The sequence below is a fragment of the Lytechinus variegatus genome, chromosome 9 (genome assembly GCF_018143015.1).
Source record: "Lytechinus variegatus isolate NC3 chromosome 9, Lvar_3.0, whole genome shotgun sequence".
Classification (NCBI taxonomy): domain Eukaryota; kingdom Metazoa; phylum Echinodermata; class Echinoidea; order Temnopleuroida; family Toxopneustidae; genus Lytechinus; species Lytechinus variegatus.
This window is the reverse complement of record NC_054748.1, coordinates 22,795,453-22,811,224: the sequence shown is the minus strand read 5'-3', so window position 1 is coordinate 22,811,224 and position 15,772 is coordinate 22,795,453. Positions and strand designations below refer to the sequence as shown.

The 15,772-nt window shown below is 39.3% G+C and overlaps 1 protein-coding gene across 1 annotated transcript; it reads right to left on the bottom strand.

The window, feature by feature from the left end:
* Positions 1–274: 274 nt before the first annotated feature.
* LOC121421293 (cytochrome P450 2J4-like) lies at positions 275–14,244 on the bottom strand. The gene is made up of 7 exons (XM_041615964.1): positions 14,066–14,244; positions 12,260–12,453; positions 9,563–9,822; positions 8,294–8,530; positions 2,742–2,977; positions 1,121–1,347; positions 275–470 (listed from the first exon to the last, which is right to left on the bottom strand). The coding sequence occupies exons 1-7, from the start codon at positions 14,230–14,232 to the stop codon at positions 289–291; spliced, it is 1,503 nt and encodes a 500-aa protein (XP_041471898.1). The 5' UTR covers positions 14,233–14,244; the 3' UTR covers positions 275–288.
* Between the last annotated feature and the right edge of the window lie 1,528 nt (positions 14,245–15,772).

Sequence of the window (15,772 nt, the reverse complement as noted above, 5' to 3'; positions counted from 1 at the left end):
GTTTAGGGTATTTGAAGGTCATGCTACTCGATATTATTAATGTCCTTTTTCATTCATCCTTGCTGTGGCGAAGTGGTGTTGAGCCAGGATGTTGAGTTGTCTTGTTTTCTGAATGCAAACACCATCCTACTCAATAATGCGATTTAAGCATTATTTTTAGAGGTTCCTGCAGTTAACCACTTAGAATGGCGCAAGCCTGACGTAAGCCTGGGCTAACTCTTGTTCCTCAAATTAGGAATATGGGTCCTGGGATTAAGTTGTCTGAATGAATTCCTGATTTTGTTTCAGTTATTTCCTTGGGATAGCGCATGTGACGTATGGTAAGCTAACCCTTGTTCCTCCTAGAACTCCTTTGAATGAGGGTGGTGTTGCGTTGTCTGGCTGCTTGAAGGTGAATCGGTGGAGGAGACTTGTAAAGCCTAGAAAGGTCTCCATACGGGCCAGCTGCTCACCGAGACAGATACGGCGTCCTGAAATATAAAATAATATGAAAGTCAAGAGAATAAGTTCCTGGAAAGATATCAAGAACAACAACAATGCAAGATTCCAAGTTATGTACATGTTCATTGCTTACCAATAATATGGAATATTGTGCTTCAGAAACATAATTCGGATCCTCATAATCATGTAGGCCTTATTGTACTTTTCGGTGGCCTGGTGTTATTGTATAAGAAAAGGGAATTCACCAGTGACTATGGCATTACGGTTGCACACGCCTTTTCCTAAAAAAGATATCACAGGCCAACGAACGTAGAGGGCAGCAACATCGACAAAGTGGTGACGCCGTCCAAGTTCGTTGTTACAGACGATCAAAATCAAATTGAATTTATGGTATAGCCTCCAGAATGATGAAAGAGATGCGAGATGGATGTAGGTGAAAAAGTTACAGAGACACATCAATGAAACTTACTTCAAAGTGTGACTTCCGAAAGAGAGTCAGTTTCGTTGTTGGGATTGTATACATAACAGTCTCCCAAAAAGAATGACGCAATGAGCGAGTGATTGTTCACACGATTATGACGTCAGTGAGGATGTCATCACATCATATTACCAAGTCACTGTGTGTCAAGGAATCCAACTAAAATCTTAACCGTATGTATACCTATGGCAATAAACTTACCAGTACTGAAAAATATGAGATCTTCTCTCTTCGTCAGCTTTCCATTTTCATCCAGAAATCTCTCAGGTTTGAAGTCATCAGCTTCTTCCCAGAATGCATTGCTGTTCAGCACCTTCCAGAGGTTAGATAAAACTATCGTACCCTTCGGTATGGTATAGTCTTTTATTGTGACGTCAGCTTCTGCCATGTGTGGAACCCCCAAAGAAACCACTGCTGCCTTTCGTTGGGCCTAAAAGATAGTTATTCGGAGAATATTTCTGTAAATACTGTATTCAAAATTAAGCATTTATCTCTTAACATTTTGTTAATACGAAACTCTAAGCATGTTGTCACCTCTGCGTTCGTTTTTGATCGATGAGTCTCTTAAGGCTACTCTCCGGTTCTGGTCCAAAATGACCAAGAAAGTCTGATGTACGTGAAACAGAAACTAAATTAGACTTGAATTTAATTGAACTGAAACTAAATTAGAATTGAATTGAATTGAATTGAGCTGCATTGACTGGCATTGTTATCTGGATGCAGGAGCTGGGACGTCCGCAGTTGATGGGGAAAAATGTAAGAATGTGTCACCAGAAGTGGTTATTACAAATTCACACAACCACATGCACGCATGCTAGCTATCCCACACACACACACACACACACGCACATCCACCCTCTCTCACACACACACACAAATGCATATCCACATTCCTCTATAGGCCTACTTTGTGCCTCTCTTTTTTTGATGAATACAATCATGTCTTGTTTTACGTCATGCACCCATGAAGGCTCAGTGGTACAGAGTACCCATTTCATTAAAAAAAAGGTTACCGCATTGATGTTCGTTTGTTTGTATTCATTTCCATACAAAAATGAAATATATATTCATGCTCAATTTTACATAACGTACAGATCATATGGAGGATGGCCCATTTCAGTGGTATTAATAAGATACCATTTTTCTCCCATGGGGTCCAGTTATCTTCCCAGAATGCATTGTTGTAAAATACCTTCCAGAGGTTAGATAAGACTATCGCACCCTTCGGTATGGTAGTCTTTAATTGTGACGTCAGCTTCTGCCATGTGGGGAACCCCCAAAGAAACTTGCCTTGGTCAGGTGAGGTTATATTTTTCAATTGAAGAATAAGGCATGTGACCTTCTTCCCAACCGTTTGTTGAGTTAGAATTGAGAAGTTATATTAACATAATTATTACAACATACGAGGCTTTCTGGGCTGCTGAACGAATGGCCTCCCTGAAGTGCCTACATTTTGCAAGTAGTGTTTTTCATTGTTATCATCATGATTGTTTCATTTCACTTATGTAACTATGAAATTTATGTTTACATTGTAATCTTTGTTTGTATCAGTCTCCCAACTGTTTTAACAAGGAAGTATTGTGTACAATAAACTGAAATGAATGATTGTCATTGTGGTTGTAATTGGTAGCGATATGTATACTTCTTCGAAAATAGTTTATTTGTGTCTTTCTCTCACAGCTTATGCAAGCCCTTTACAGAGTCTCTGACCCTTAAATTTTCACATGCAGCCACAAAATCAAAGTAAAAACCATCGGGGTTCTTTTTTGTCCCTGGTTTTGTCCCTCGATCCCCATTCCTAAAAAAAAGTGTAGGTCCACTTGCCTCTGTAAGTACGGCACACGTGTACGGCAAATCCTTCCGATCGCTCAATCCGGGCAATCGATCTCTTCCGATCACGGCATCGATCTCAGACTGGACACGTGACTGTACCTCGGGATAGGCAATCATGTAAAGGATGCACCATTTGAGGGTAGTTAAGGTCGTCTCGGTTCCAGCGAAAAAGAGATCGGATATGACGGATTTAAGGCTCTTTTCGTTGAACGAAGATTCGGTTCCCTGTGAATTAAACGCATGACACATTTATGAAAATATAAGAACCATCACGACCAAACCTGAAGACTTATTAGGAGAATTATCAAACCGTTACGTCCAAACATTACAAAAATGGTGATTTTGCAACCTTCAAACACCAGGGACCCGTTTCATTAATTAGGTCTCCTCGTCTTCCTTTAAAATTATTTCTTTTCTGTCTTAAGCTGTATATTATTTAAAATAATGTTTTCTGCATACTCTGTTTTTATGTATACTTGCATGTTTTATCATGTACTCTGCTTATTGTTTCATACACACTTGTATGTTTGTCATGTATTCAGACTCAAAGTTGAAAGACACTGATAAAATGAACTTATGAACTTATAAAAGCTATTCGTAAGTTACAAATCACTTTGCGCACGACTGGGGACCCTTTCTTGTGCTATATGATATGTACAAGGGCGCCGGAAGCGGGGGGGCAGGGGGGGGGGCACTTGCCCCCCCCCCCCCCCCCCCAAATAAAATTTTCGGGGGGGGCAAAACGAGATTTTGCCCCCCCCCCAATGTGCCCCCCTGAAAGTAGAAAAATGATAAATTATTTAAGGACAAAAGTAAACGAAGGCACTTTTCTGCCTGATAGTTGTCATTTCCATTGTCAAAAATGAAAAAATTTTGCCCCTGGCGGGGCAAATACATTATCATAGTAAGTCTCGCGTCTTTTGACGAACAGTGTTCCTCTGTGAAACATACCTTTGATAAGCTCCTTTTCCATCTTATTACAGTGTGATAACGTTCAAACTTTTAATGAATACATTTTAGACTAAAAGCGAATAGAAAATTGATAGTGGTCCACCAATGATTAGGTTTATAACTCTATGATGCTGGCTGTGTCGTCTAACAAACGCGCGGTCGCCCAAAAACGCTCAGACCGGACCCGATATCACTAACGCGCGTGAACACTAGTTATTCGAGCAACTAATGGAATCTATGCCCGGGGGGGGGGGGCATTTACATTGACGAGTGGATACCATGCGCGACCAAAAAACACGTAAAAAGGATGTCTTTTTCACGATATGGCACGTTACGTACGTAACGTGATAAGGGTGTCAAAAACACAAAAATAATGAAAAAAGGGTATCTATTTCGCTAGGAAAATTACGTGTTTTGGGTCGAATTTGTGGGGATGATAAAACAAAATTAAAATGTTCTATAAAGGATGTCCTTTTTGCCCCAACACTTCGTGTTTAGAGTCCGATTTGCGCAAGGTTTAGAAGGTGGGGGTCGTACTAAACCAAATAAGGTAAAGCAGACGACCGAAGGACCCGTAACAATAAAACATTCCTGTACTTGTTTAGGGGTTCATTTCAGGGAATATTTACTAAGAGTATCGTTTTGTTACGTGTTTAGGGTGCTTTTCGAGACCCCATGGTCGCGCAAGGTATCCACTCGTGAATGGAAGAGCCCCCCCTCCCCCCGGAGCTATGTCATAGCTGTCAAGCCCAGAAACCATAACATCTCGAGAAACTTGTTTCAATTATTTCATTTTCAACTAAATATAAATTGATAACAAGACAGTGCCCTAAAGAAAATACCAAGGTCATTTCAACTCAATATAGACATGTTTTCAGAAAATTATACACAGAATAATCATGTGTAGAGGATTATAATTCATGTTGTGAAAATGGTGAATCCCACTCGAAAGCAACTTAGAGATAATGTTTAGACATGAAAAAAATAAAATCATCTGTGAAAGTGTCTTCTTAACCGGACTCATATTATCCGAGATATGAATAAAAATGTAAATAAAAAATATAAAAGAAAAAATAAGCGTTACAGTACTGCTCAACTATAAAAAAAAAGATATTTTCACAGCCCCGTATTTTCCTCTATTCCTTTTCATTGGCATGATTAGAAAGCGTTTTGTCTGATACTATTTCAGCTCATAAGATATAGCACTATTGTATTTTAGATTCCAAAACTTCTTCCCATTACCTGTTACTAATCAGATCGAGATGGCAGCTAGCTCTGGTTCATCCCAGCTTTTGTTATTCATGGACGTTTGCAAAAAAAAAAATCCGGGAGTGGGTGGGGCTGCAAGACCTTAAATTTTCGAAGAAACTTAAGAGCGAGGGGGCTTGTGATGGGGAGCTTTTGCATTTTCTAGAATAAAATTGAAGGATTTTGTGCACAATTTTGGTGAATTTTGCCCTCTCGATCGGCGGCCCCCGGCCGCGTACGGTCAAAGGCCTATATTACATTGGTTTGAAACAATTTCATGTGCAGTAAGGCTCGTAATTTGCTGGCACTGCGACCCTGATCATGAAGAAACACCAGTCTGGGTCAGAAGAGGGGGAAACAGAAGGAGCAAAAGGAACTCCAATACTGTTTAATTCTCAAGAAATTTATTTTTGAATGCTCTTAGAAACGCAACTTTTATACTCCATTTTTACACAAAGTCCTTACCGTGGGGGGGTGGGGTGTCCCAAAGCCTCTCCCGCTCGATTGCTTCGGTATCTCACGCTGTCAAAAATATTGTGCCCCCTTCGGGATTTTGCCCCCCAAAAAAACTGAAAGTGTTCCGGCGCGCCTGGATATGTAGCTGAATTATGTATAAGAACTTGTTCCAGTCGTTCGTAAAGTTGTGCTTAACTTTACGAACAGCTTTATGAAACACCACCCAGGGCCTCGTAACACAAAGTTTAGCGATTGATCGCTAAATGAAATGACCTATCAAGATCATCGTTACATGCGCATTTTGCTCAGTAAGACTGACTAGGATCCAATTAGAATTCTTCTGTCAATTTTAAATTAATTGCTAGCATATGTGCTACGAGGCACGTGAGGCTCTTTCTGACATGTCTAAGGTACAAAGATCCGACATTATTTTATGCACCTTTACTGGCGCAGGGGCCTGTTGCAGAAAGAATTGCAATCGATCGCAACTCTAAAAATCATGCGCAACTTGATTTTCAACCAATCAACATCGCGCACTTGGGACTTGCGATTGATTTTTTGGCTTGCGTTTAACGCAACTCTTTCTGCAACGGGCCCCTGAATGCTGTATTGTGCACTACTGGTATTATAGGGTGCAAAAGTAGAAGCACCACAAAATGGGGAAAGTTGCACCTGTTGAGATGCGAACCGATATTTCTGTTAGCAAGCGGAGTAGAAGGGAGCATTTTTACACCTTCATCACTTACGGTGCAAAAACGATTGCATTCAAAATATTGTGCTAGCGTTGCATTTACCATTATTCTTGAGTGTAAGGTGTTCCCAGGCAATCATCTCGTTAAACAGGAAGAAAATCAAATACAGACTTTATACCGACTGACTATCATTATACTGAACATTATACTGATAATTATACTGAACATTAATCTAGCATTACAACATTAAAACAGATGCAAATTCCATGCATGTTTTCAATGTCGTAATATTAATTGCACATGCTTTATAACAGCATGCAGCACAAAGAGGGACAAGGGTTAACTTACATATGACACAGTTTTATAAGGTATATGCAGGATTGTCTTTGAGCATGTGACTTAAATACATTAATGTTGGAAACTAAAAAAAAATAAGACACACACAAAAAGGTCTAAGAACTTCCAGGTGGGTATTTCATTACGCTGTTCGTATCTTAAGAGTGACTTTAAGAATACCTGGTGATCCTTTCTTGAGGTTAATTATGCTCACCATTATGTGCATTGGTGATTATTTTGAATGTAAGAATGGTTCAACAGTCGTTCTTAAAGTCGTTCTTAACTTACGACGAGCTTTGTGAAACATCCACCAAATATTGTCTATGAGGTTCATTGGTATATCCTTGCTGCAAATAAGCACAAGGTGAAGCATAGTGGTGTATCACAGTGTGTACGCATTGTGTTCACATTGTATTCACAGTGTGTTTGCAGTGAATTCACAGAGTGTTTGCAGTGTTTTTGCATTGTGTTCACAGTGTGTTCACACAGTGAATTCACAGTGTATTCAAAGTGTGTTCACAATATGTCTACAGTGTATTCACAGTGTGTTCACAGTGTATTTACAGTGTGTTCACAGTGTATTCACAGTGTGTTTGCAGTGAATTCACAGAGTGTTTGCAGTGTGTCCGCATTGTGTTCACAGTGTATTCAGTGTGTTCACACGGTGTAATCACAGTGTGTTTTTTCAGTGTATTCAGGGTATCACACACTGTGTTCACATAGTATATTCACCGTGTGTTCACAGTGTGTCTACAGTGAATTCACAGTGTGTTCACAGTATATTTGCAGTATGTTTGCAGTGAATTCACAGTGTATTTGCAGTGTGTTCGCATTGTGTTCACCTTGTGTTCACACAGTGTGTTTACATCGTGTGTTCTCAGTGTATTTGCAGTATGTTTGCAGTGAATTCACAGTGTGTTCACAGTGTATTTGCAGTATGTTTGCAGTGAATTCACAGTGTGTTCACAGTGTATTTGCAGTATGTTTGCAGTGAATTCACAGTGTGTTCACAGTGTATTTGCAGTATGTTCACAGTGTATTTGCAGTGTCTTCGCATTGTGTTCACCTTGTGTTCACACAGTGTGTTCACATCGTGTATTCACAGTGTATGCACAGTGTGTCTACAGTGCATTCACAGTGTGTTTGCAGTGTATTCAGTGTGTTTGCAGTTGTTCACAGTGTGTCCACACTGTGTTCAAACAGTCAACTATCCAAAGATAAGGTTCACACTGTTATGATACTCAAATTCAACAGCGTAAAGATAAGTGTGTTTACACAGCGGACTATGTGATGATATTATTCACACTGGTAAAATACTCAAATTCAACATAACAGGCTGAATATAATTCCATACTGTGGTCACCTTGAAAAAGCAAGGGTTCAATGTATTCAAATAGGGAACCATTTTATTATGTGATTCACACGGTTGAAATGCTCAAATACAATAGTGAGAAGAAAATTTTACACTGTAGACACCTTTACAATTTGAATGTCTACAATGTGTTCACATGTGATTCATACTATTAAAAGTGTTCAGAGTCAGATCCAAAAGCGTCCAGATATTGTTTCTGATACAACTTAAATATTCCTGCTAAAAAGCACATTGTGTCATACAGTGTGCGGAACACAATGTGAAAACATCATAATAATGCTAAATTTGAGCATTTTAACAGCGTGTATCGCATCTACACACAGTTCACTATGTAAACACACTCAATATTTAAATCGCCAAAGCACACACACACACAGAGTGACCTTGTCTTCACACTGTGGAACTGGAGCACTTTAACTATGTAAATCACATTTTGACGCACGTAGTCCACTATGTGAACACGCTTTGAACGCAGTGTGCATTTACCTCAATTTCCTCCAACTTGATCAAATACTGGTCGATGAAATCTCGCGGAATCTCGGGAATCCCGTACTTTTTGTGAGCTTGTATATGAGCATTTATGAAGGCATAGAACCGTCGCGCATTCACCGTCAGGATGTTGAAAGTTCCAAAGGGAATCTTGGACAAACCCGGTATAGGAAGGAAGAAGAGACATCCGCCGCCCCCGGCGAGTCTCATGTTGGTGTTTAGAATATGAAGCAGCTAAATACCAAATATAAGAATGAAAATGAACTAATTAAATTCAGGAAAGCATTAAAGACCAATCTCTTGTGTCGTTTTGTGGCGTCAATCCACACTTTGCCACTCTCGACCCAGGTGCTAAATGGGTACCCGGTAGGATGTGAAAGTCATCGTAGCTTGTCCAGTACTGTGTGCGCCTCACATGCGACCGACTGGAATACTCCCCAGGCAGTGGAGGATGTGCAAACATTGTGTGCGGGAATGACTGATTGAATCCAATGACCGGGGTAATAATATATCTGTAAAGCGCTTAGACACGTCGTTCCGATGTATTAAGCGCTATATAAAAGCGGGTTATTATCATTATAGTTTGTACTTTTAAGAACACGTCATGACTGCACACAATCTAATTTAATACATTGTAAGAGATCCGGGGAAAAGCGCAATATAAGTACTACAGTTAATAATGAAAAATCAATTTAATTTGCATTTACGCAGTTCTCGATTTTAGAAAGTGTAAAAAAAATAAATCAAAGGTAGAAATAAAAAATAAAATGGAGAACCACATGGATAAATCCAACAGACCTTGTACAAGTGCAGTCCCCACTGGGTTAATAGAATTTAAAAGTTTAACACGCAATATTAAGGCATCCTATATGACACATTTTGCTTTAATCGAGGAATACTAGCCGTCAATAATTATTCAATTTAATTCAATTCAATAATGGTTTATTAAAAACATGCCTCCCAGCCAAAGGCTGAATAAAAAACATGTTTACAAGATACAACAACAGAATAATACTCAAATACAAACATGAAATGATATAAAATTACTACTTCTTAATATAATACAAGGAAATAAATTGTTGAAAGTAAATAAAATCATGTTACTGCTGGTAAAATTATTCTCTAATTTATTCAGATTCAGATATATTTCCAACAAAAATAAATATTCTTAACTTAACTTTATAATTAACAACACAAGTGAAATCGTTATTCTTACCCCCCCCGTCGCCCTCTCCGAAAATTATCGCATTTGATCATTAAACTTACCTCCTTGAATTCTGCGTCATCGTACTTATACTGCGTCCCGAAAACAATTGTACATATGACGTTGGAAACTGCTCGGGACAGGAGGTCACTCGGATCGAACGGGGACCCTTCCTTCTCCTCGATGGCCCTAGCTAGCTGGGTCATCTCCGCTGCGACTGTGTCTTCGTAGCTCCTCTTGCCAACGCCGAGGCTCCGGAAGACGGAGAATGTGAATTTGCGCTGTTCCTTCCATGTATCCCCAACACCAATCAAAAGACCCGCTGTTGTACCAAATCACAAAAAGGGCGTGAACTTATTTTCGGGGAATCAAAACACCTCATTATATCATTTGCTATGATTCCTTACAGGAAAGTTATTTTAAAAAATGTCTTAACCATTTTCTTGATCAGAAAATTCTAAACGGAATTTAATTTGCCTGCCCTGCATGAACAGAGTGTACATGCTATCATAAGTTACGTCACACTGTGGACACCTCGAAAGGGAGTAGTCACAGTTTGTTAACATAGTGGACAATGCGAAATGTGTTTCAGAGTTAAAATGCTTGAATTTAACAGTAGGAAGGTGATTTTACATTGTGTTCCACACATGTGAATACACCCTGGACACACTCTGAATATACTGTGAACATATACTGTGGGAGACATTGTGGAATACTATGAGGCGCACTGTGAACATACTGTGGGGAACATCAAAACACAAGTACGGGTGGGGGTTTCAAAAAGCTTTTCGTAAGTTAAGAGCGACTTTAAGAACGACTGGTGATCCCTTCTTGCGGTAGGTGGTATATTGAATTGGCGATAGTTTAGCGCTCTTAACTTATGAACAGCTTTATGAAACGGCCCCCTCGACACACTATGAGGCAAACAGTGTTTCGCACTGCAGGGCACCCTGTGAGACATAGCTGTTGGTCATAGTCTGAACACACTGTACGACACGTGAATCATATTGCGTTTTGCACTGTGAACACACTGGATACACTGTGAAACATACTGTGTTTCACAGTGTGAATGCACTATGAGAGAGACATACTGTGTTTCACAATATGAACGCACTTGGAGAGAGGCATATTGTGTTTAACATGGTGCATGAGCACACCGGATTCTCTGTGACGCATACTGTTTTATACTGTGAACACTCTGTAGGGCAAACTGTGAAACATTTTGTGTTGTACACTGTGAAAACACGGCAGGACACACTGCAGAACAATAAGAGAGAGGACATACGGTATTTCACATTGTGAACGCAATGTGAGAGAGAAATACGGTTTTCACAGTGTGAACGTACTGTGAGAGAAACATACTGTATTTCACAGTATGAACGCAATGAGAGAGAGAGATATACTGTATTTCACAGTGTGAACACACTGTAAGAGACATACTGTGTTTCGCAGCATGAACGCATTGTTATAGAGACATACTGTGTTTCAGTGTGAACACATTATTAGAGAAACATACTGTGTTTCAGAGTTTAAATGTAATATGAGACAGACATAATGTATTTCACAATGTAAACGCACTGTGAGAGAGCCACACTGTGTTTCACAATGTGAACACACTGGGAGAAAGACATATTGTATATTACAGTGTGAGCGCACTGTGAGAAAGACATACAGTGTTTCAGAGTGAACACATTGTTATAGAGATATACTGTGTGTCACAGTGTTAATGCACTGTGAGAGAGACATACTGTGTTTCACAGTGTGAACGCATTGTTAGAGACTCATACTGTGTTTCACCATGAGAAAGCACTGTATCACACTGTTAACACACTGACATACAGTAAGACATGCTGTGTTTCACACGGTGAACACACTAGACATACTGTAATACATAATGCTTTTCACACTGTGAACACACAAAAGGATACATTGTGACACATACTGTATTTCTCACTGTAAACGCACTGACACATGTTAATACATACTGAGTTTCACACTAGTCTGCTATGGAGACTCTGAATGGCTCGTGAGGTGGGATCTGCTACTGGTTTGCGAAACCAGCCTGAAAGGGCGAACGAAGTGAGCCATTCCACTTCTGCAGCCTCAGTAGACCTAGTCTGCTATGCAGACTCGTTGAATCAGCTGAGGTACACACACTGCAGATGTGGGTCTACATTTGTAGACTAGTTTCACACTGTGAGCACACTTGCCGGCACACGATAAGACATCTGTATCTCACACGGTGAGCACACTGGACACACCATTCACACTGTGAGTGCACGAGAGGATACACTGTGTCACAAACTGTGCTTCATACTGTGAACACAATACAATATTTTTCTCCTTCAGGAAGGATTAAATTTATGGTCAGAGCCATTACGGAGGCCAGGGACGAACACTCCATATGATTTTCAAGAATTTAAAATTGGGAAGAAAGAATAAAAGTATAAGTGATGGTAACAAAATTACCTCGCCTTAGATCGCCCCCCCCCCCCTATCTAAAGACATTGGCTCCACCCCTGGGTAGTTCCCTCTTAGTCTGCAGGCACAGACCCTATTTGAAAGTTTGATCAACAAGTGTGTCTCCACGCAAAGACTAGCATACAAAACAGTTGCTGTCCTGGGGCTTCAGTACACAAGGCATGAGTAGGCTGCAATTCAGACCCTTAACTCAAGTGAAGGTTTTGCACAGCAGACTGGGCCCCTCTTCTATATTTTCATAGCAGGCCTACTCTCATGATGTTTTTTTCAGTTCTTACCATTACGACCGAATCCACTTATTTCTTCAACCATCCGACTCCTTGGTCTTCCCTGGAGATAGGGATGGCGGAAAGCCTCTGCTACTGCGCCATACGAGTTCAGGCTCACCACCAACTGGGGACCGAAGTAGAAGGACGTGATCTCTCCATACCTGTCGGCCCACTCCGATAGCAGGGGCAGGGGGTCGGATATGCTACACAAAGAGAAAACAAATGTATCGTTAACCTAGGCCCTGTTTCACAGAGATTTTTGACTGAATCAATCGATCTTAACTAATGCGATCCTTTATGTTTCATTCATTATGACACAAAAATATAAGATGAAAACTGAATTATTCAATTTAATTCAGTTCAGTTCATATTCATTATCTCTTTTCTTCCGACTGACATTTCATCCATTATGTAAAATGTACAAATCAATAATACGATAAGTATACCCCTGTACGTAAGGCAAAAGCAAACAGGGCCCAGTCTTACAAGAGTTACGATTGATCCGATCAATCTCAAGTATATGGAAATCCATCAATGCCATGATTGCTTTTCTTTAGGAAATTGGTTCAATGTCCTTTGAAAAGAAGGAGAAGCATACTGAATGGTCAAGAAAACAGTGAATGCATGAGTATACGTCATTTCTAGAAAATATTTTGAACAAACATGTATTTCAGATGTTGACATTGCTGGCTTTCCATAATTGCGATTGATCGGATCAATCGTAACTCTTTGTAAGACGGGTCCCACATTATGCATTCGTTATGAAATAATATTCAAAATTCATAATATCGATTGAAATATTAAGAATTGTATGTCAAATAAAAATTTATCATCACATCTCTCATTTTAAAAAAATGAAGTCATGTGATGGTCATTGAACACAAGAGGTCTGAAAATATGCATTACCGCATTTAATGAATTTTAATGATCCCTGCCTGACTGATCACAATATTTGTGTCTAGATGAAAAAAGAGGCTATGCTTTACTTGATTTACAATTCATTAGGTTTTACGACAACCAGGTTATGAGTTTCGGAATCCCAACACAGTTCATCCATTAATTTGAGTGTCATTATGGTATAGTGTACAACTAATTCATGTATATGCCTACATTGCATTAATCATCATATACATGTTTGCACAGCAGCTCTGGCAACTCTAATTTAAATAATTATGTTGTGAAACAAATAGGGAAAGCGAATAATGGTGGGCGTAGCTAGAATCAAAGTGCATGACTGTGTGTGAGGGGTATGTATTATTATTACAGAAAAATAATTTATCCAGCTCTATCGTGTTAGACCTGATCAACTCTAGTGCATACCAAATGGTAATTTGAGCAAGTTTACAGTGAACCTAATGGGTTTAGCCAATATGGTATAGGTCCAATGGCGGATCCATGATTTTCCGAAAGGGGGGCACATTTTCGAGAGGAAAATTTGACCCCCCCCAAAAAAAAAAAAAAAAAAAAAACGTTTAAGATTTCAAAAAGGTTTCAAAGGTTTCGCTTTCAAAATGGGGGGTTGGCATACCATACTGTTATTAAGGCATATTTACATTACAAATTTTGATTGTGCCTCTCAAAGGAGGGGGCCGCACTCGTGGACCTGGCCACGGAGGATTTACTGGGGGAGCTGTGACATTGATCAGCACCCCCAGTAACAATAGAAAACTCCTCCGTGGACATGCAGGTCCCTGGGGGCACTAGCCGGCTGTGTCGCCCCCCCCCCCCTCTCCCCTTCCTGGATCCACCAATGGGTAGGCTTCTCTGAGAGAGAGAGAGAGAGAGAGACCAACTGATCTAAACCGTGTAATTTACCCGATAAATTTCGTTAAGACCCCAAGTAGAGGTAGTCCAGACGGACCGGGCGGGAGATTCTTTGGTGACGTCATCAGATGTTTTACCAACCACGCAGCCACGAGTGCGACCAGAGCCGTCACCAATGCATATTGAGCCGTAACCAATTCATACCATTTCAACTCCATGATTGCAATGTTATCTGTTCTGATGGAAAAATAACCGAAAGTAATCTAATTATAGTATCAGGTTCATGAAAGTAAAAGTATTAAAAGGTGTCTGTCCCGTGAAAAGATATAATAATCCGCCAGTATACCAGTTGTCTTTTTGCTTTTTGTGATGCTTTACTGCCTTTAATCCAGGCTCAGCATATATTAATTTTAACGTATAATGGAAAAAAAAGATAAATACTCATGAAAATGTAAGTTTTATCTCGTTCAATTGCTTTTAACTTCCAAAAAGTGAATTCTGTCTTGTTTTGTGACAAGACAATCTAAACAGATTGTAACATGTTCTTTCGATTCGTATACTTATAAATTGAACTTCAGAAGGAAAATAATGAAAACATTCAAAGCCCTATATTTTATTTTACTTATTATTTAACTTATTACATTTGATGCAGACGCATCCACTTAATTTCCATTTGCTTTACTATGGCTCCTTTTTGTGTTATATATGATGAATTTTGTTGTTGGATTAAGACGCACAATGTTATTAATTTTGTATCAAATTAATATAATTACAAGGGCGAACTGTTCTTTACATAACTTTCCATTTTCTGTCAACATCATTCTCTTTTACCAACCTTCTAGTGGGCGTGATGTTGCTTTGTATACAAATAGACGTACAACTCACTTTCAATATCTACTCATTCTGTTCGTGCTCATTCAATATGCAACAACAATGCACATATGTTATTACGTAATCTATCCGAAAGCCACAGCTACAATATACATAAAATGCAACCTAAAAGATCTTAATAATAGTTGTCAAAGGTATCTGTCAGGGTGTAAATTCCTACATGATAAAACGTTGCATTCTCATGACGATGATGGGTGAACCCATACAAGAATTTCAAGACTTGTTACATAGTCAACAATATTGTTACATGTGTAAGCAAATATGTCTAAATCACGACTGGAACAATTATTTTTCCTGTTGTAAACGCTGTTTTGAACACCTATTCCCTTTTAACCAATTATATAACAATGAGCTTGATGATGTAATATCGGCTGACGAACCCCCAGAAAACAATTTTGACAGGCTTTCTCATTTACATTTTGATCCTTTTTTAGCACATGAAAGTATTATCCAAAACAATGATGTTGACCCTGACTTCCAATTCTTTACTGAAAGTTCAAATGACTCTCGTTACTACAGCTCTGAGGAATTCAATGAAATATTTGGGAATGTTGATGTTCCGAGCAGTGGAAAATTTTCCAGCGTTCACTTCAATGCTAGAAGTCTTTTAAATTCTTTTGATGACATTACAACCTGTCTTAAATCTTTGGACTTTACATTTGATATAATTGCCATTTCCGAAACCTGGCTAAGATTCGAAAGTCCCCTTGTATATATGCCCAACTATACTTTCGTTTGTAACAATAGGAAATATTCCAGAGGCGGTGGAGTTGGAATGTATGTACATGAATCTTTTAATTTCTTAGAACGCAATGACCTTAACTTAAGCGAAACAACATGTGATTCTCTATTTGTCGAACTGGAACA